General features: G+C 41.9%; 1 protein-coding gene across 1 annotated transcript; it reads right to left on the bottom strand.

Annotated features, from left to right (window-relative positions):
- Positions 1–343: 343 nt before the first annotated feature.
- tbx18 (T-box transcription factor 18) lies at positions 344–9281 on the bottom strand. Its single transcript, XM_076084675.1, has 8 exons — positions 9047–9281; positions 7415–7577; positions 7050–7151; positions 5509–5680; positions 4750–4917; positions 3897–3961; positions 2211–2305; positions 344–885 (listed from the first exon to the last, which is right to left on the bottom strand). Exons 1-8 carry the CDS (start codon positions 9279–9281, stop codon positions 344–346), a joined length of 1542 nt encoding a protein of 513 aa, XP_075940790.1.
- Positions 9282–23342: the final 14061 nt, after the last annotated feature.

Below are 23342 nucleotides of genomic sequence, written 5' to 3'. Positions count from 1 at the left end.
CAGTTCAGTCACTGGGTTACATCGTTTGAACCCCTTATCCCAAACTGCAGGAAGTCTCTCCTTTTAGTGGCCACTGCAGCTGCACATGCACATCTTAGAGGAGATACTTGAGAGATAAGAACTTGGTAAAAATATTCCCTTCAGTTAAAGGAGAAAACTATTTTGTCCACAGAGGCAATTGCATGATCTGTCTCTCCTCTTTGTTTGTCCACAATTCAGCCTGATGCTTGTTCAGCACATGGATGATTCATTCGTAGAACTTTCTGAACCAAAAGAAACTTACACCCATTCCAGGGTGTCATTTGGTTTTTCTTTTGACAACCCTAGATGTCTGGAGTCAAATTCAGCCCATGTGGGCAGTGACTTGTGAGGCACCACCTCCCGGCTGGCTACCTGCCAGTCCTAAAGTCCGGGAGTTAAACAAGAAGCCCTGCTGTCCTCCACTGAGTACACCCAGACCGTCCGTTAGAGTCCCACTGGGAGACGAGCCAAGGAAGGCACTCTGATGATTGGCAGCGGCAGCGGCGGCCATTTTATCAGGGCTGGCTGCGAGGCGTGGTGAGGGAGGGAATGTGTAACCGTACAGGCTGTAAGGTGGTGTGTGAAGACGAAGCCCAGCGTAGCCCTGCGGGGTGGGGTTGGATAGATAGCCAAGTTGAGAAGCAGGGAGAGGCAGAGCGCAGAACCCTTCACCTTCGTAAGCTGATGGACCTCTGGGAGGGGGGAATGACTCCGGGGGGTTGCTATAGCGATGGAGAGGGTGTGTGGGTCGGCTGCAGGTGTAGTCAGGCGGGCTGAGAGGGCAAACCTGGAAAGATGAGGAGCACGGGGACGTGGAGAGCAGGTGAGAAGACGTTCCGATTGCACCATGAGCTCCTGGGATTCCTATAAAAACAGAATCAGAAAGATTGAAAAATGAAACCTATATCTGCTTAAATTGTATTGTATCTTGGTACAATACAAACCTTACTAGGGATGTAAGGTAACATTACATCAAATGATTCCAATGAGGTGTGCGGGTCTAAAATTTTGGAAAAAGAGTGCAAGGGTTTTGAATCAGTACTGAGTTATTTATACTATATTTATCCCGGTAAGGGGGACATTTGACCCATCCCTGTATATAGGGAGCAGTGGGCTGCCTATGACAGGCGCCCGGGGAGCCGTTAGGGTTCAGTGTCTTGCTCAGGGACACATGACACATCCCACCCAAGGATCGAACCGTCGACCTTGCGGTTACCAGACAACCCTCATGTCTTACTGACTCTTAACCCAGTGAGCCACGGTCGCCCATAAAACATCCCAAAACATCACCTATGATTATAGGTAGAGTTGTGGCAAGGCGAATCATTTCAATGTGCGACTGTCAGAAGCACATAAGAAACGTTTTAGCAAAACCTCTTTAGTAGGAGGTTGAGGTGGGAGGTAGGGAGACGTTGGCCCAATCCCAATGTCCCCCTAAAGCCTCAAACCCTGAACCCTCAGGGACTTACTAACCTCACCTGGTAAGTGGGTGAGTGTGAGAGACTGTGAGGGCTTGAAATGGTGTAAATAGGAATGGGACAGCACTTTGCTGCAACATATCATGTTACTTTGACAACGTCCACAAATATGATGTATAATTGTGTGTATTTATTTTATACTTTGTACTCCCTGATTTCAACGTCTTCCTGGCTCTTTCCTCACAAGATGAGAGGTAACTTCAGATAATATATTTACTTGCTTTTGTTAAAACAGCTTCAATGACTAAATCAAATATTTGATGAATAAATAAATATCTTCTGATTTCATGTTTATTTATTTGTTCCATCTTTAACCCTTAATGTTTCTGTGTACATGTAATATTCCAGGCTGAACACACGTGAGCCGTCCTCTTTATTTACTTTTTTTTACGTCCCCATGCGTCCACTGGTTACCCCGTGTTTAACGTCACATTGCAATGATTTGTGGGTAATTCCCTTAGGCTAAGTCAGCATCGTATGCTGACTTACGGAAAGGGTTCATAAAGGGCTCAAAATGTCTGAGAGAGACTCAAACACTCGATGATTTGTCAGTGTGACAGCCCTGAACCCTCACGGACTTTACGGGACTGCGCCTCAAAGTCCTCGAGTCCGTGAGGGGGGACATTGGGATTGGGCCAAAGACTGTGCCATTTCGGCTCGATGACTTGATTTATTCTCAAAATCCAGAAAACTCCTATTAGTTAACTCTACCTTGTTTGGTAATGCCTGGGATGTCCTCAAATGTGAGTGTTCGCAGAGATGGACGCCAGAATGCATAAGACTCAACCAAAGCCTCCAGACCCATCCTGTAAAACACACATAACTGCACAAGTTAACACACATACATCAACATCACTGAACATCCTTGTCTTTCACTTTCTTTAAGGCTGACCCACACTAAAAGATTTTTCAAATCCTAACAGATGTGAGGGACCCCACACATAGCAGCATGTAATGATAAGCTTAACGCTTTTGTTCCTATAGGGTGTGGAGAGCAATGATTTGATCTCTATTGAAATCTGTGCGACCAGGATGTACTTTAGAGCAAATACTCAAAAAATACCTCACACCACAGAAAATCTGGCAAGATCATCTTTAGAACCGTTGGAATATGGTGACTTTGCTGAGCGTTCTTGGAAGGGGAGAATCTGGCCCTGAATCGGCTTGATTCTCTACCCCGCGTTAGTCACTGATGCAGCTGCAGCCGCTCTCTGCCAGCATGCCTCACATTACGCCAACCACCTGGCGGCTATCTTAGTCGCCCGTGGGGCCTCTTTTGCCATCTCCATGGAGACCGCAGGTAATGAGGGGCATAAACGCCAAGTTGCGATTGGCTGCTGCAAGCCGGGTGCTCGGAGGTAATTGCTTTCACACGGCTTTTACGGGCGAATCAGGACGAAGGAGCAGGAAGCCGCAGCAAGGATTTACGAGGTGGGACTCCCCTTCCCCCCGATCTGCGTCTCCCTCCTCCTCTAGGTGGGGCAGAGGGTTTGCTGTGGCGGGGTAATGCGAATGCTCTGTTACCCCTTGTTAGCGTGAGGATAAAAGTCCGCCCCCCCGCGGGGTTGTAGCCACGGTGATAATTTAGACAAGCTGCCCTGAGCGGTTGCTCCAAAGCAGCCTATCAGAGCAGAAGTTTACTTAGCAAACTGCTTATTCTTCCTGTAATATTTAAGGGGAGGTTATTTTTCGACCTTCCTGAGTTTAACTTTTATAGGGTCAGCTGTCAAGGTTATGCAGTTTGTTGTTCTCTACCTTCATCCCTCTCAAATTTTCAGTCTCACACGTTCCTTTTCCTCCTCTTTTCCTTGCTCTCCCCCTTTCCCTCCCCTCTCTCTAATGATTTCTGTGAGGCCTCAGGGGAGTGGCTGTTTGCAGACCGTTGGTGTTTTACTGCTGTGTTGTTTTAATGCTGTGTTTATATATGTTTAGAAATGTGTTTATACAGATTTTCTTCAGGACACCCTTGACTTTTATTATTTTGCTGTTGATGTTTATGTTCTCGAGGCCGACTGGAATCTGACGCTCCATTTAGGTTTGCAGCCGAGGTTAGATTTTTCCCTCTCAAAGCATGTGCCTAGAACTATGCAGTTGCTGGGATTAATGTGCCTTTAAAGTTAGCAAATTTAATAATCTGGAATCTAAATAATATCTGCCACGTCTGTTGAGTTTAGTCAATTTCCTTTCTGCCATTCAGGACAGATTTAATTGGAGGTTGTTGCACATTTTCCATCAGAAAAAATTAAAATAAATACAAAGCTTTGCTCCTCATAAAATCAGACTGAAATAGCTTTGACAAAAACCACAACCTAGCCAGAATATAACACAGTCATGCATCCCACATTACCCATAATGCACTAGATACTGTGAAAATCTCTGTGGTTGAATTGAACTCACCGGTTTCGGCCAGAGTCTCTGAAGCCTTTGGCAAAAGGGTTTCTGTCAATTTTCAGCCTTGTAATCTGAAAAGTAAATAAATAAGACTCAGAAAATTGTTATTACAAAGTCTATGATAACATACGTATACTGTGTAATGGAAGATTGTCTATGTCTATAATATTTTAATCAATCTATTAATAAATGCATTAATGAGCATAGTTTGGTGCCAACTGTGCTGTTTGTATATGTTTAATATATGTGGGAATACATGGATGTACTTGTTTGTTTCCTCGTACATGTATGTGATGTTATATGTGTGTGCATGTTACGTAATGTCTGTGGGGCTGCCATGGGGCTGTGGGTGGTGTTTAAGGTCAAGCTCTGTGACCCACATCCAAGGTGACTTTTATAGGCATCGCCACCTTCTTCTGACTTTAGCCATCATGGGTTGTGGGCCAGCTAACCCCAGCTAACAGTCTACTTTAATGCACACACTGACTGGTCCAGTATAAAAATCAAGAACAAAACTCTTGCTTTTCTTCATTGAAGGATGCACTGAAGCACAGATAGCACTGAAATTTGCTCTGCAAAATTTAAAAAATATGAGATGCTCAAGCAATGTTGAAAAGCACATATAAGATCAACTTAAGTGAGCAATGTCATTTTTTAACAATCGGCCCAATAAGTGTTTCCATGGTTGATCTAGTAAAACACCAGGGAAAACCGCGGGACCTTTCTCTCCCCCTCTGTTTTGCAAAACACACGCGCACACACACACACACACACAGAATAAGTTGCCTTTAAAATGCACACCAGACCAAGGCGGCTTTGGTTTTAAGAGGAGATGCGGTTGTGTGGAGGTCAGCTGTACCTGTTGATTCTGATATGCTGTGACAGTGGTGAACACGGTCTCGGGGAAGGCTAAGGTGCGGGTGCCATCCCCAGCAGGGATGGTTCTCACGGGGGATAACTCCTCTCCACACTCCTTGCGGATTACATGGACTCGTGGCTGGTACTTGTGCATTGAGTGCAGAATGATCTGAATAGGGAAGGAGAGATTACTCTTTCAGGCTTAAATTACATGACATGTCATGCTATTCACAGCTCTAAAACCTGATTGTTGGGTAATAAACATGCACACCTGGACACAGAGCGTGTGTGTCTTGTATGCTTGTCTGAAAGGTTATTTGAAATTACTCCACATTTTATATACTGTATATGTCTTTGATTTTTATTTTCTATTGCATCTCACACACAGCTAAACATTGAGTTTACCTGTGTGAGATGCCATAATTGATTGATTGATTGATACATGGACCTGCGCACATCAATATTTTGAGAATTGTAATTTTTTTTCTATTGTCGTCATATTTCTTGTAAATATTACAAAATCCAACAAATGTCAGTTGCAGGCCTATATTGTATTATAATATTGGACTTTTAATGATATAATTTACAGTTTGAAAGAATTCTCGAAGAGTAGTAAAGTTATTACAACAAAAGTTTTAAATCAAAATATTGGATTATATAGTCATATAATAACGGGGATAAAATACAATTTATTTAAAGAGGCCACAATGAGGTAAGTAGGTACTCATGACTATCACAGACATATAATAGTATCACTTACATGTCCCTGGTCGTCCAGTTCGTTGTTGGTAAGTTTAAGTTTGTCGAAGCTGACCACCTGACGCATCCACGTCTCTCCTGAGGCAGGGGAGTCCGGGTGGATGTACACTCTGGGTGGCACAGGAGAGTCCGCATTCCCCGCTACCATCCACTTGGAGCTGTGGTACACGTACCTTAAAATGTACACACAGGGGGATGTGAATGAACAGCATGTCCCAACAGTTTGCAATGTTTAATCCTGCTATGCCCCATTTCACATGCACAACGGAAGAAATGCCAGAAAAAAAGACCAACGATCAGCAATAATCATATCGAGAACTTTTTTTAAAGTCGAGAGAGAGGATTCAATGTCATGGGAATGTAACATAATAACTTTCAAAGTTGTAGTTTTCATTTAACTCAGAATTGTAATCTGATTGGACTGCTTTCAACTCACTGCAGAATTCATATTTAGGCTACTTATATCCAAAAAGAAATATGTACAGTGTATATATATACTGTATACTGTATATACTGTATACATATATATCATTTTTTTAGAAACAAACACCTCTGATCAAGTATATTTTTCTTGTGTGCTACATTTTATAGCCTATAAAGATGTTAAACACCAGTCAAGTGAAATGTCCACTTACATGTTAAAGCAGGCCTAAAGCTATTTTGTATACTATTTTCGGTATATGCAATTCAATCGATGTGAAACGATGTGAATACATAACGATGTGAATACATATCGTAGGCTGTAAGTCAAACGGCCTTCAGAAACAAACCTAATTAGTTGCTCATCTGGTTGAAAGTGTGTTCATCACCTGCTGTTAAGCGTTTGGTTGGCAGAAAAAGCTGCAGACTCTCCTTCCTCCATGGCGCGTTGTCGCCTGCAGCTCTGTTGCGCGTGCACGTGAGCACCACATTTCGGTAACGCACTGCAGCCTACTATATGTGGAATCTTGTCGGACTGACCGAATAACATGTCCTAGGATGTCACTCATCACTCCACCACGGCGCTAAAATGTGTTTACATATAAACGGGTTTGAAAGTTTGAATAGACCTAAAGTGTTGCGTGCAAAGACGAGGGTATTGATGCCGCTGCATAACGAGCTATTTGATTCTGCATTACAGCGGCTTTTGGTGGTTTAACCTTGTAGGTGGAGAGGTTAGGCCTCCAAAAGGCCATTTCCAAAAGGGACGGCAAAACCGCCGTGACGTCCGGTACCAAGCGCCATTTGCGGAGACGGAACTTGTCTTGCACAATTTAGAAACGTAGGTTGTCCCAGGAACAATCTATATTAAGAATACATGCTAACGACAATGACTGTCACATTCCGGTTCTATAGGACAAACACTTGCCCTGTATATTTTTAGCTTTGTTTGAATATAATTGTACTATACTATATTTACAGTTTATATGTACAGTTTGATATCCCTATCACAATTTTGAATTTCATTTTGACTTTTGTCAAATATCATTTTAATATGTATTTCATGATCACAAGGTTTATTTCACTGGCATGGAGTGTGTGCGCGTGCTTTGTGCGTTTTACCTATAGCGCTTGTTGTCCACGGGGATTATATCCATGGCAATGTAATACTGCTGATGTGGGTCCAAGCCCGTAATCTTCACACGCATAGCGGGGAACATCCGCCTGACAGGAAAACCAAATAAATCATCTGCATTGGAGATTTCAGATCAGCTTTAGATCAGGATTTACAACACAGTAACTGATTCCTAATCATAATAATAATAATAATAATAATAATAATAGCTAGTTTGCCATTATCATGACTATTATCTCATTAATAAATATGTTATCGTAAATATTTGTATCATAGTTGTTTTTTCCCAATGTAATGTAATTCCATACTTCAACAATCTGTGAGCACATCATTTTTCCCCTCCTGCTCTTACCGTCCAGCCTTGGTAATGATCATTTCCGTGCCAATCTCGTGGAACCGCTTCCACAGGTCTGATCCTTGCAGGTCCACGCGGGTGTCCTCCCCGCCGCCGGTTACCGGCGCCGTGCATAGTGCTGCGGGATGCGGGCTCTCCAGCAGTACGTCCTCGCTCTCTGCTGCAGGAAAGAGACGAGATGAACACGTTTTTAAGAGTAACAAAGCCATCCAGGCCAAGCATTAGTCGCTTGCAGAGCTATTGTGTCTTGTGACTCATAGAAATGCTTTCATGCCGAACACAAGATATTTTAAAATCACACAAACATTACAGCACTACTCCCGATTACACAGTCATGTAATAATCAAGACAAAATGCATAATGCACGTTTTGCACTTGACATATAGCCCAAATATGTTTTAAACTATTATATTATTAAGTACATTATTATATATTTATATTACAATACTATATCTTATAAATTGCCCCATTAAAGTAAATGTAGCAATTATGAAAAAAATAATTCAGAAGCCCACGAAAGAGTCTTACTACACTACAAGTGATTAATTGCAGGGAGATAAAATGCTTATGGGATTACGTTCATTAAACTCATGCTTTCAGTACACTGACAACTCGGAATTGTATGTGTGTGTCTTTAAACTAAGATCACCCTACAGTTATTTCTATACAACATAGTATATTATGATATAGAAGAAAATGTGTAAATTAACTATAAACTCACAACTGAACTCAAATTGAAGTCCCAGTAGAATCTTAATGATGATTTTTATCGTGGAGTTAAATATGTTTTAATATCGAGGATATGTTTACAGGACACAATAGTAGTGTTTATGTGTCTCGCCGCTGTTGTTATTTGCGCTATTCAACACAGGCCTCGCCATTAGAAATGTATGGACATTAGACATGGGCCCAACGAGCCGAGCTCACACAAATACAAATCCTCAGCAAAGTGCATTTTAAAGGTGCAGCACATTTAAACCGCAATTTGTAAGATTGCTGTAGACCTCTTAGCATCCTTTCCGTGTATACGGTGCTAATTAGCGTGTTTATGATTGCAACACAACCCATAAATCGCCTCACATTGGTCACGCTCGCACCACTCACATTTTGCATTTACTAGACCGGGGCCACGATATGATATCACATTTCTACTGTGAGGCTCTGACCAGAGGCTATCATTGTTTGGGTTTATAATATGATATTTTGCGATGTATTACTGAATTCTCAGCAATAAGCAGAAGAGAGCATCATGATCCTGATGAAAAACAAAATGCTGCTTCTTGTAAAAAATGTCAGCGAGTAGGTATACCTATTCGCTGACATTTTTTATAATGTATGCTCTTATAAGAGCATAAATCAGTCATTTATTTTAAAAATATTAGAGTAGGCTATCGAATGCGCAGGGCTTATTCAATATGAAGCTGTTTACCAGTGAAAACAACAACAATGACAAAGTGTACAGCTCAATGCAACACGCATGGGCACTTTGACTTTATAGCCTTTAGTATTGGATGCTAATAAGCTATATTTGGTAGTCTGATGTTGCCATTTCAAGGGCCTATTGTATGAACTTTGTTATTTATTATTTATTTTAGTAACTTATTATTATCATTATTATGATTTACTTACGGGATCCGTCACTTGTACAATCTGCCTCGCTGCCCCGGTCACTGGTGCACGTTCTGTCGGCTCGCGGCCCCGGGCTCCCTGTTAGATCAGCGACATCAGTTCCGTCATCGTAGCCGGGGGATTCGGCATCCTCTCCGGCCGTCCGGCGTCTCTTTTCTGCTCCGATCAGTGCCTCTACCGAGAACGCGTGTGCCTTGACACTCAGTGTGCACGGAGTTCGCCGCTTCTCTGCCATTTCTCTCGGTCTCGGGAAAGAGGAACGAGAGGAAGGAGACGGTGTCACGAGTATGCAGGGAGCAAGAACAGTTCAAAAGACAACCCAAGGATTCCACGATGACGGTCCAGGGCTTCTGGTGCGACGGTTTGTCCGTCCTCGAGCCGGACAGCGGAGGAAACACGGGGGCGGGACGAGTTGTAATAATGTCTCCGTTATCCTTGAGAGCTGTGCAGACTTTTGGAGAGTGTCAACAACCGGAGTTTAGAGGAGAGACGGAGAAGGGGACCTGTCAATCACAACACTGAGCAACCAATCACGAGTAATCACAGCCCCCCGGAACATTGTTCCTGGTCCCGCCCGCTGCTGTGGGGGCCGCTCATGCCGCCTTATGAGGTAAAAGTAGAGCTGGTGAATGAATCATGTCTTCAGGTGACGGAGAGCGAGGAGCGTCCCGCTCGGGCATTGCGCGCATTTTCACACACCGGTCCGACATGCTTTGCATGTCGGCTACACAAGTGGTACTACGGCCACTTGTGGTCCCCATCCTGGAAAGGAGCATTCCTTAAAGCATGCCACGGTTTCACATGTCTCAAAACATGTTGTGCATTCTATAATCATTACAAAGTACGTTTGGTTAGCCCCATATGTTCACCGGTATGTGTTCAAATATTGTTTAGTGTTTTCCTTTTTGTGCCCTTCAAAAGACGTAAACAAATCTGAATTCTGAACTCGGTCTATGAGTGTGAGCCATTGAGCGACCCCACTGTTTCAAACAGCAGAAACAGCCCCACACAACACAAGCTCTGCTTTATGAACATGGTATAACAAGCTTTATTAGATAAGAACACAACACACATTATATGGGTTGGCAAAAGTGTATGTAATGAAATATTGTAACATATACTTGACTTCAAAGTGCAGACAAATTCCGTCTCCTGAGACACTTTTATGAAAATATAAAGCAGGTTACCATCGCTGAGAAGCTGCATGCACTAAAATACAACTATCAGAACTTGGTGACAATTAGTCAGACTATAGGTTTACAGTGCATGTTGTTATAGAAATGATTCCAACGTGCACTTGAATCAGTCAATGAAGTGAACGCATGATTAAGATATCATAGTTACAGGATCAGAGAGGCGTAGACCCAAACAACCAGCTGAAGGGAGTGGAGAGATGAGTTGGAATCTCTCCGTATATGTTTGGATTTAATCTTCCACACTTTAAAAGCGGCGTAAATAAGCGTGTGGTCACGCGGGGAATGCGAGCTGGTGCGGGTGCGTGGAGGCTATAACATGTGGAGGGGGAGAACCTGGCTATAAATAACCAGGGCAGTGAGGCTGTGCGCACGTGCGGGTTTCTAAACTGATTTCTTGATTTCTTAAGAACCCGTATACAGATTCAAATAAAACAATAATATGTAACACGAATATGCAGGATTTAGCATAATAATGGACCAGCCGATGCCTTAATGCATCTGCTAATTTCTTACTTAGCAACGTTTATTTAAATCCTTATTTAAATGTTGACAGAACAATTTGATTTGATTCGCGTGCTATTAGTGACATCAGGCTTTCACTATTATTCGAAGTTTCCGATTTACTTCAGCGCGTTTCTTCCGCTAAGATCACCGCAAAGCTCAAGGCCTCTCGTGGCTTGATGGTTAAATAAACAACACGTCGCCATCGTTTGTTGGCATAAATTCAATGTAAATGATTGGACGTCATGGGGAAGGTCCCTACAAATATCCGCGTGGGTTATCAGATCAAAATCCTCGTGTTTCACTTCCCGTGGGCATTTAAGAATGTCAAATTCAATTGTTTACGCTCTGTTTGAAATGTCGATTAAACACAAGCCTATAGCTGTGTGACTTATCTTGCCATTGTAAATAGCCTCTAAACTTTCAAAACTAAAATGTTTGCTTTTTAACGTGCTATGACAATAAAAACAGATTATTAAAAGGAGAACTTTTAGTCGTACAAAGCGAATTATTATCAATTTCCTCTTCAATACATTTAAGTGAGTCACGTTTTACAATTAGCCTACAAAGCAAAATCCTAATCCTTTCAATCATATTTTAGCTAAATAACGTTTATTTCTTGTAATGAAATATGACTAAATTGAGGTGTACGCAGGATTTTTAGCTTTATAACCGTCAACAAAATGAAGGGTATGTTCAAATTGTATCATAAGTATAAAATTATAATTTGGTGGAGAGGGAAAAATAAAGTTTTATCTGATATGTGTTGACATCTTGGAAATTACAGTAAAAAATAAGAAATAACAATAATAAAAAAAACAATAATTATTGCAATTATATTTCACAATGTATTATCTATTTTAATGAGATACAACAAGTAAATCATATATAGACATTCACCTCTCGTGGCCTTTAACAGTTTGGATAAATGGTTCGTTCAAACAGAACTCTGGCTCTCATTAGGCCGACCACTTTAATCATTGCTGTTATTTCATTATAATATGAACTGTTGGTTCCAATCAGTCCTCACCAAGAAACACATTTTTGTTGTAACGATGTAGCTTAGTTACACGCGTTTTGTAATAAAATCACATTGTTTTTGTAACTAATTATTTTTGATGTTGATTCTTATTTTCTGTCGTTAGCAGGTGCACTGGTTCTTACATCTTAGAGAAGACTATATATGCCATCTGCCGTTGGCGTGATGTTTAATAGGCTTACGTTTATAATATTATAATAATGTCCAAGATTGATTATGGAAGGATCAGCCTGTGAAGTAACACAACCGTCCAGGAATACAGCGATACAGAAACGTTGACTCACTAAAGCGTCCACAACTTGTATTGTTTACAGGTATGACTCCACATAAAGTCATTTTTGACATCGTATACTATCTAACATCTAAAACAATATAAGGCTTATATATGGCGAAGATGACCGGGATGGCAATGGGATTGAGGAATAAGTTTATATCGGCCTATAAATATACACCAAGTCTCCTTCTCTGTGTCGCAGTGTTCCTCATTGGATGTGGAAGGCCATGGGACGCGCTCTAGGCTGTCAACGCAGTCTGGCCGCTCCGTGCATCGTCTGTGATGACCGTTTTGTACATCAGCAACTGGAAAACAACACCATGGGCCATCATGTATATCTCTCAGGCTGTGTAAGACCCTCTTACAGTCCACTGCTGTGTCAGTATTCCGACTCTCAATACGTCAGCACCTGAACTTGATTGGATGAACTATTTGAACAACGTAAATTAAGTATTAGCGCAGCTTTTAATCCGATATGGACAATTTAAAATATGTTATTATTTGTTAAAAACGTGTAAATATTCAGGAGAACGAGCTCCAATGTTGCTTTGATTTACAGCCTCAAACCAGCATTGCGTGCGATATTAAACAATCAAGTCTGGACCACTAAGACATTGAATTCAATTCATTTATAACGAATTCCTTTTTAACAGATAACACTCCAGTTGAATAACAGGCCTATGAATATTTATTGAGTCCTGTGATTATATACAAGGCCCTACATTTTTATTATGCGATTTATACAGCCGAAATGAAACGATCACGTGCAGGTGCGCGTGTACCATAGCGTTTTTTAACGACTTTGGACTTAATTCAGACAATCAGAGCCCGGCCCATTGTTTCAAGTGTCGTTTAAAAAATCCATTTTGTCACTCTGACGGTAGGCGTTAACAACCACGCACTGAATAGGCTGTTTATTAAACATCTTTGACATAATTACCTGTGAGCTTTGAAGGGTATATGGTAAAAATACTGTGGCAGGGGAGTCTGGGTAATACATTTTTAACAGTTATTTAGCGCGTGCTAATGGGCACGTGGATCACTGCCAGGGCTTTTATGGCGGAAGTGGCATGAGCGGTGGGGAAATGCGTGTGTGTGCGTGCGTGTGTGCGCGAGCGCGCGATAGAGAGAGAGACAGAGAGAGAGACGCACACAGTGGTAATGTAGGCTGTACAGTTTTGTAATGTGCCATTTTGATCTTTCCCGAGGACAGGGTTTAGAGCTATGCTCTGTAGAGAGATGTAGTCAAACAACAGGAGGACGTAGTAAGATATACAGAGAGAAATGCAGCACCCAGCTTCAGCCATCTGCCTTCCTCCTCATTCAGGGGTCCTCCATCAACCTTGCAGCCAGTCCTGGGGGGCCGAATCCCAGACATGAACTGCCGGATCCCCGTATGGCTCCGCTGGGAAAGTCATAACTTGAACTCCATGTCTACGGCGGTTGTGCCAACACTGCAACGCTCACAGCCGCCAGGGCCCCTAAGAGCATATCCTGCTTATGCTGGCCCAGAGTCACTCGTCATCCAAGTGAAGTGACCCCTGCTCTCTTTCATAAAGTTAACCTTCCATTGAAAACCTGGTATTTACTGATGCGCTTGATAGGAATTGATGGATCTATGACATTTATTGAATTTTTTTACGAGCCGGTTCTGGTCGTGACGCCGTTTATTCAGGCCTCTGTGCGCCTCGGATGTTATTCAAGTTGAACTCCTGCCCTGGCTGAAAATGCTTCTCTCTCTCACTCACACACACACACACACACACACACACACGCACACACACACACACACACACACACACACACACACACACACACACACACACACACACACACACACACACACACACACACACACACACACAGATAGAAAGAGAGAGACAGACTCCAGTTACAGCCTGAAGCTGCTGGACTTGCGTTGGATTCATTCAACGATCAAGAAATGCATTGCTGATCTAAGGCAGGTCTGTCACTACAGCCTAACATCATTATTTTATGAGATCAAACTGAAATGCATTTAGGACAATTCTTTCACTTCCATAAATATGTTTTTATCAATATCTAAACAAAGGGTTTAACCAAATATCTGATATCCAAATTCCAGCTAAAAATGAACGTTTAGAATTTACAGGGAGCGGTAAGTAAAATCTGGAGCTACCGTGGGAAATAAAGAAATGACATTTTTTTAACTAATACTGTAATTTGTCTGTATGCAGCATTTGTAATATTTTTTAATCCATCACATGTTAAAGTATTTACACCACAATTTGTTTGGCATTTATCCTTCAAATACCCATGTGCTAATGCAAACTCCTTATACAGCAGACAGACTATATGGTTTGAAAACATCTATTTTAAAAGACCGTAAGATACAGTCTGTCCAATATTGTCATTGCTTTGTCACTTTAGGAGACAATTTGAATATTTAAATATAATGAACTGTTTTATGGGGTGAGGCTTATTTATATTATAAATATATAGATTCGTTTGGTATTCTGGTAAAAACACATGACTACTCAATAAAAAGATAACGGTGCTTCTGTTGGTGCTATGCATATCAATCATATGTTCATGGATTTCAAGCAAACTAATGTCTGGTTCCAAAGTGGGCTGGGGTTGCCTGATGAACTACCCAGCTGCACTGCAATATGTTTGAATGTAAAACAACAACACTATCCAAGGATGTAGTTAAATGAGGGAAGTTAATGATGCAAGGTGTCCTTAATGGTAATCTGTAGACGGGCTTTAGCTGTGCTGTATGTAATTGACTTTAAACTTCAATCAGGTCAAAAGAGTCAGTGGCTCTGCAGGAGTGGCTCCAGTCATATTTACCCAAACACATACATATTTATCTGGCTAATCTATTAATTACAAAGCTGTCATTTGCAGAAGTACACTATTTATTTGCTGGCATTACACTGTACACACTGTAAAACAGGCCCATTGTGTCTACTTGGTGATGATTTGTATATGTGGGGTGATTGGTGGCCTATTGCTTGAAGCTGCTTGAACTTGGCAGGTTTGACCCAAACTTGTATCCTCGAGCAACGTTCCAAACCCTGCCTGATCATTTTAAGATCCTTTGAATGAGAGTGGGCTAAAAAGGAAATAAGAAGACAGCCAGAGAGGAGGGGCGGCCGGGGAGAGAACAAGCGAGCAGGTGCTGTTTTTAGGACTTTCTCCATCTAGCGAAGAAGTGGTGAAAACATTTTCTCCTCTCAAAACCTATGAAACCGCATGAAGATTTGATCTGAGTGGTGTGTGTGTGTGTGTGCGCGTGCGTGCGTGTGTGCAGAGGTTTTGATTACCCACTATAACCGCCAGGGAATTCTTTAATTCATAGGTGTGTGTAGTGCTTGTGTGTGGGTATCATTGTGTGTAATCACCTCTATAGTTTCCTGTGATTTGGTTGAATAATGAGCTGCTAAAAAGCTCAGATTAAAACTATGGTTAATTATGCTCAAAGTACTACTCCAGGGTTTTTCTTTGGATGTTCCTCTCTCATTCGCCAATCGCAAACACACAGACTAACGAGTGCAAAGCTCATCACGGAAACACCGCAATTTGAAAATAACAACAATCATAAAAAACCATACAAACATCTGCAGCTCGTAATGGACGTCTCAGGCCAACCCCAGAACACGTGCCTCTTAAAACTGGAGAACAACGGTTATTTTCATCTCTTAGATGTTGGAGTTTTTATTTCTTTTCTCTTTCTCTGGCTCAACTGGAACCGTTTAGGAGTTTTTTAATCAAAGAACGAAGTCGTTAAAACTGAGAAGTGGCGGAGAAGGCGACGGTAAGCCTTCCTCTGCTCCCTGCCTGCATTCAACATCCAGAGCTAACAAGCGTTTAGCGCAGATTTAAGGAATGCTGTTTTATTACTGTATTTAAGAAATGTCTGTGTTAAAGCGTGCTCAAAACATGCATATGTATACACAATATTTTATAACCATGGTACAAAAAAAGAATTTCAATGTTGTCTTGCCAGTGGTAGTTACTATTTTAAGATTTTCAGAGGATCTAATTGGTCGTAATGACATAGTTTGAACTGTGGAGAGCAAGAACAAACTCAGAGCTTTAAGGAAGCATAATGCACGCTGATTCACAATTACACACACGCTGCCGCTCACATTCATTCATTGTGAAACACCGCAGGTCATTTGTCAGCGGTCAGTTGTACGTTAGAAACCAACCCTGTCTCCTACAAAATTACATTTCCATACAACTAAACTCTACTCTCAATTGCGTTTCAAGGGAAACACGTGGTTAACATTCATGAATTGAAACAGAACAAAGTAAAGATCGCTGCAGGAGTCTGTTTATTAAAAAACATCATGGTTTGGCCTAAAATGACAACAAAAACCCAACAAAAGTACATGGTTAGGTTTAAACGGCAAAACTATTACTTGGTTATGTTAAGGCAACTTAAGTACTTCATGGTTCACAAGGGACACGAACATTAGTCCGCGATGCAGACATTCACACACTCATTTGAAACTTATTTGTGTTACGTCAAAAGCCAACGAAATATATTTTCTCTGCACTGGCTCCCTGTAAAATCTAGAATAGAATTTAAAATCCTTCTCCTCGCCTACAAAGAGTAGGCTTAAGACTTTCCTTTATGATAACGCTTATAGTTAGGGCTGGCTCAGGTTTATAGTTAGGGCTGACTCAGGTTTATAGTTAGGGCTGGCTCAGGTTTATAGTTAGGGCTGACTCAGGTTTATAGTTAGGGCTGGCTCAGGTTTATAGTTAGGGCTGGCTCAGATTCATAGTTAGGGCTGGTTCAGGTTTATAGGGCTGGCTCAGGTTTATAGGGCTGGCTCAGATTTATAGTTAGGGCTGGCTCAGGTTTATAGTTAGGGCTGGCTCAGGTTTATAGTTAGGGCTGGCTCAGGTGCATAGTTAGGGCTGGCTCAGGTTTATAGTTAGGGCTGGCTCAGGTTTATAGTTAGGGCTGGCTCAGGTTCATAGTTAGGGCTGGCTCAGGTTTATAGTTAGGGCTGGCTCAGATTCATAGTTAGGGCTGGCTCAGGTTTATAGTTAGGGCTGGCTCAGGTTCATAGTTAGGGCTGGCTCAGGTTTATAGTTAGGGCTGGCTCAGATTCATAGTTAGGGCTGGCTCAGGTTTATAGTTAGGGCTGGCTCAGGTTCATAGTTAGGGCTGGCTCAGGTTTATAGTTAGGGCTGACTCAGGTTTATAGTTAGGGCTGGTTCAGGTTTATAGTTAGGGCTGGCTCAGGTTTATAGTTAGGGCTGGCTCAGGTTCATAGTTAGGGCTGGCTCAGGTTTATAGTTAGGGCTGGCTCAGGTTCATAGTTAGGGCTGGCTCAGGTTCATAGTTAGGGCTGGCTCAGGTTTATAGTTAGGGCTGGCTCAGGTTTATAGTTAGGGCTGGCTCAGGTTCATAGTTAGGGCTGGCTCAGGTTTATAGTTAGGGCTGGCTCAGATTCATAGTTAGGGCTGGTTCAGGTTCATAGGGCTGGCTCAGATTTATAGTTAGGGCTGGCTCAGGTTCATAGTTAGGGCTGGCTCAGGTTTATAGTTAGGGCTGGCTCAGATTCATAGTTAGGGCTGGCTCAGGTTCATAGTTAGGGCTGGCTCAAGTTTATAGTTAGGGTTGGCTCAGGTTTATAGTTAGGGCTGGCTCAGGTTTATAGTTAGGGCTGGCTCAGATTCATAGTTAGGGCTGGTTCAGGTTCATAGGGCTGGCTCAGATTTATAGTTAGGGCTGGCTCAGGTTCATAGTTAGGGCTGGTTCAGGTTCATAGGGCTGGCTCAGATTTATAGTTAGGGCTGGCTCAGGTTCATAGTTAGGGCTGGCTCAAGTTTATAGTTAGGGTTGGCTCAGGTTTATAGTTAGGGCTGGCTCAGGTTTATAGTTAGGGCTGGCTCAGGTTTATAGTTAGGGCTGGCTCAGGTTCATACTTAGGGCTGGCTCAGGTTTGCCTTGGACCAGCCCCTAGATAAGCTGCTATAGGCCTAGACTGCTGGGGGACTTCCAGTGATACACTGAGCTCCTCTCACCTCCTCTCTCTCTCCTTCTGTATAAATTCATATCCCATTAACGCTCATTACTAACTTTGCTTCTTCCCTGGAGTCTTTGTGCTTTCTCGATTCGCAGGTTTCCATGGATCCTGGTTATATCTGGACCCTGGTCTTGGCTCCTGCCGTCGTCCTGCTTGACACCTACTGCTAATAGCATTATTAATAATAGTCTCATTGCTATTGCCGATTACATTACTGCTTTGTTATTCTACTATATCCATTTCTGCTGTTATTACTACGTAATGTTTCCATCATTATTGTGCTTACTACTCTCATTATATGAATAATTTATATCATATGCATTGAATGTGTTGTAACTCTGTTTTGTTGTTCATTCTGTACACATGGCATCTATCACATTTCTGTCCATCCTGATAGAGGATCCTCCTATGTTGCTCTCCCTAAGGTCTCTTCCTTTGTTTTCTCCCTGTTAAAGTTTTTTTGGACGAGTTGTTCCTGTTCTGATGTGAGGGTCCTGGGACAGAGGATGTCGTATGTGTAAAGCCCGCGGAGGCTAATTTGTGATTTTGGGCTCTACAAAATAAATTGAATTGAATTGAATTGAAAAACATACAATCAGGATTTATTTAGCATTGAGAACAGGGAAAGTGATTGCAAACTTCAATGTCAGCATTATTCTTAGTTTTCGCCACCTGAAAAATAAGAAAGAAAGAAAAGTTGCTCTTTCAAATGCAAATAGTAAACTAAAACAACCCGATTCTGGATCATACATGAAGCTTCAGATAATGTTGTTCTTCATGAGAAATTGTAATTTATATCACTTCAAAAAAAACTACTCTTAACCAACCAGAGACCACTGACATTATCAGTTTTTTAAGTTGTGAAGAAATTGATTTAGCATTTATTGCTTTTATTTTGAAGTTTTTGAGTATAAGGATTTTCTTCTCTTTCACTTTCACCAGAATTTAACAATGGCCCTACTTCTTCATGAGGCTACTGGTCAACCTTTAACTCTTAGAGCTTGATAAAGTCCATCAGTAGGTGGTATACATACACACAATCACATTCAAATGTTTGCACATATGCATGTCTGCATGTATACACAAATGAGTATGCACATGTATATATATATATGTGCACATCTCTTTATTGGTAACCATATAGCTGCAGTGATACAGCCTTGGGGCAAAATGTGTTTTTGATATAGAGTCTTTTCCTCTCCCGGCATGCCTCTAATACTCTCCCTCTTCCCAGGATAACAGGGTCACAGCATGGAGACCTCAATGACTCCACACCTGGAATAACACCACCCAGAATATCCGCTCCACTCCGCCTGTGAGCTGGTGTGTGTGTGTGTGTGTGTGTGTGTGTGTGTGTGTGTGTGTGTGTGTGTGTGTGTGTGTGTGTGTGTGTGTGTGTGTGAGAAAAAGAAGAGAGAGGCTTTATGAATGACAGGGAGAAGGAGGTTGTGTGGTGCAGTCAAGTCATCTGTCTTGCTAATTCCTTTTTCCCATTCTCTCTCTTTCTTTGACACGTACTCAAGCACAACTGAGCACTCTGGTGTTTTTTGTGATGGCCTGTTTTACAGCAGAGGAAATATGAAACACCCTAAGGCATTTGTCAGCGGTCCGTTGCATGTTCTTGCTCTTTGCTTGTGTGTGTGTTCGCTATAGGCACGTTTTAAACTCACAAACCAGTGTGCGTCACTGTTACCCCTGACACGCTTGAGGTCTGATTAATAAAAGATGAGTTTAGGGGAAGTATGACTGTTTTGATTCCCACCCTCTCTCTCCACGGCAAAAAGAAAAGACAGGATGAAAGACTCGGAGAGAATGAAAGTGAGGGCAGTGTCCACTCTGATCACTCTAGAAGCACACTGAGAATGGGCTGTTCACCCAGAGAGAGAGGGAGAAAGAGAGGGATGAAGTGAGGACAAACAGAGAGAGAGAGAGAGAATTCATATATCCACCACTGTTTGAAGCCTGTGGTGTGTCTCTGTAACTATAGCCCCCTTTCTTTAGCTTGCTCTTGCTCTTACCCTCTCTCCTCCAGCCTCCCCCTCCCTCGCCGCCCCTCACTCCCCCTTTACCCCCTCAATCCCTCTTTTTTTATATCCCTTCCTTTGCCCTCTTCCTGCTGATCTGTGCCAACCACCATGAAACCACCGCCACATTAGAGCCTTTAACAGGCACTGCCTGGCATCCTGCTCTGTCCAAACATATTATAGCCTAGTCGCACAGGCACATTCAAGTTTGTATATATGCGTTTTATACAGTGCATTCACAACTATAGGGTTTGACCATATATTATGGGCTGGGAATATTTTTTATCTCAGAGAAACTGCCACGTGTCATTGTGACTCCAAATAAACTTCAAAGATGTTGACTGCATCTAACAGATGGAGGAAGAAGGTGACAAAAAAATGGTTCTCATATATGGACAGAAAAATGATATTATCATACCATTCTTACTCTATTCTGTAGCAGTTCTGTTTTGGCTTTAGTGCCTTTTTTTTACCAATCTTCTCATCCATGATTTCATCATTTATAAATCTATCCCTTCATCACTTCTCTGTTTATTGGCCCATCTGTGCATTTATATATATATATGTTTTCGACAATTCTGAATTGTTGACTTTCTTTTGTCTGCGCACCAGCTGAGACACTGGCAGTCCTTCACTTAAACCCTCTAATTACTCCAGAAAACTGCACTTTTTATACACATAGTTGCACATAGTTGTAAGTGTGTATGTGTGTGTAACTAGTCACAGCTCATCAGCTGGCCAAGTCTTTCATCTTTCACATGGACTGACTATCTGAACATTGTCTCACACGCACACAAATGCCCATGTGAACATTTTATGATTTGTTAATGAGGCAGCTGGAGGGCACTGATCACATCTGCTGACATCACATCAACACACTGAAGGGATGCTTGTTTGTTTACATGTTGTCTAGTTGCGTTGAGATGAGATCATATTTTTAGACGATTTTTACCACATGGAAGCAGAGTATAAAAGAGAAACTGTCCTTCCGTCTGATCTGTCCTTCAGCCCACCTAATCCTCCTAAACCCTCCCAGCTCCAGGAGCACTGACCTGTACCTGATACTGGCCTCTGACTTCCTATGGGTTAAACGATTATGTTTAAAGAGGTGGCTTGTAATGATGTACCCACATATCACACACCTGCAGTTCCTCTCAGCTCTAACAAAGGTTTTCAAGCATGTTGTTTGGGTTTTTCAGCCAACAAACTATGCTTTCATGAACCCCATACCCAGCCACAGTAGCAAAGTAGTAAAGAATAAATGTGGAAGATTATGCAGAAAATTTATAAATGTCAGAATATGAAAACTCATAAGCATTTATGTACTTTCAGATGAATTGCAATTTCAGATAAATTCCAAATATATATATATATATATATATATATATATATATATATATATATACAAATATATTATATGAAATGTGTTGTACAGTGTGATTTTATATTATATATTCCACAATATATGCACAATACCATGTCATTTCAGCCCATTACAGATGGATCTTAAAAATGCTGGATGCATAATATCTTGCTCTGTGTGGTCTGTATATTGTTCCCAAAACACATTTTTCTTGAAGTGATGAAGCTTCTGCTGGGACATCACCATGTGGCTGATACAAAGGAAGAGGCCTGCGTGGCTTTTCAAAAGCCTAAAGTGGTTTAACTGCACCGACGCCAACTGCAAAATGAATTTGCCGCACAGCTCGCCAAACCAGTGAAGCTCCAAAGAGAAAGAACACACTAACTGCTACGAAACGACCTCAAGTAAGAAAGAAAGAAACATTCCTTTATTAGTCCCACAGTGGGGAAATTATTCTCTGCATTTGACCCATCCCTGTATATATAGGGAGCAGTGGGCTGCCAATGACAGGCGCCCAGGGAGCAGTTAGGGGTACAGTGTCTCGCTCAGGGACACTTCGACACAGGACACGGTGCAGCCGAGGATCAAACCGGTGACCTTTCGGTTGGCAGACAACCCTCTCTACCCAGTAAGCCACGGTCGCCCCCAAAGAAAAGGCTTTGTCTGGGCAGAGATAGGTCATAGTGTGTTTGTAACCTTGTTTTGTTAAGTTTAACTGTACCGTTACCGTGCTATTGTATATTTTACGGGCCGCTGAGTCCCGTTCAGTGTTGTTCCGTGCTGCTGTGCTATTTTGTGTTTAAATCTGCCACCGTGAATAAAGTAGGTAAACTGTACTTCATTAGTTAAAGGTCCAGTATCACAGCTGCCGAACCTGAGTTCACCAGTCGGGCTTCTGTGTGATGAAGTTACATTTGCTGTACTTTACTGCTGCAGTGAGGATCTGCCTTGTATTGAAGGCCTCCTACTTCTTCTTATACTTTTACTTTCTTTTCAACTAACCCACACACGTAGACACTCACACACACATACACCTTTATGCTTATTACATACAGATGTGGCGTGTAACCGCGGCCTGTATTGTGTGTTTTATTCCCCGTTAGATAATAATAATAATGGCCTCGCCGCCATTGTGGAGTATTTCACGGTGTGATTACGTATCTGAATACGTCCTCCTTCATTCTTCCCCCTCTCTTTTTCCTCGATGCTCCACCCCAACACCCCACCTTATTCATTCGTAGTCGTATTGATCAAAATGAGGTGTATAAAACCGAGAGATTGATAGAATATGGAAGTTGAGCAGTGCTTGTGTGACAAGTGTACACGCATACACACACCGCACCATTTACAATTGAAACATTACATAAAGCCACAGCATTAAGGCTCTGCATCAGACGTTCTTGGCTAAATCTGTCCTGACTGTGTGGTGCTATGAAAGCCCAGTGTCAGAGGTTCCTAGCGTTACTGAGCCAAGAAAAAGTCCTATGGTTAGACATACACAGATTAGCAGAAGACTTTACTGTCAGGGAGTATCAGTGTCTGTGTCCTTTGACTCTCTGGCTATGTAAACAACATTTCTAGCTTTTTTAAAAACACTGGCATATTATTAGGGTTGTAGGAACAGTTAATGGCTCATGTGACAGTTTGTTTCCCTTTCATAATGGGCTCAGAGCAGAGCATGTAATTACAATAGACAGTTTCTTGGGCTGCACAAGGATGGATGTTAACCAGCCAGGGAAAACAACAATATAAGCGTTGGAGCCTCAAAGTATCTGTGGCATTAGTTACAAACATACCAAGCGTACATGTTAACATCCTAATGAATTTCTTACCTAACTTTTAATACTGTCCTCCTCACTATCTTTTG

Source organism: Anarhichas minor, unplaced genomic scaffold, assembly GCF_050575085.1.
Source record: "Anarhichas minor isolate MPS153535 unplaced genomic scaffold, ASM5057508v1 ptg000136l, whole genome shotgun sequence".
In the NCBI taxonomy this organism is placed as follows: domain Eukaryota; kingdom Metazoa; phylum Chordata; class Actinopteri; order Perciformes; family Anarhichadidae; genus Anarhichas; species Anarhichas minor.
The sequence above is the reverse complement of the archived record's forward strand: the minus strand, read 5'-3'. Positions and strand labels throughout refer to the sequence as shown.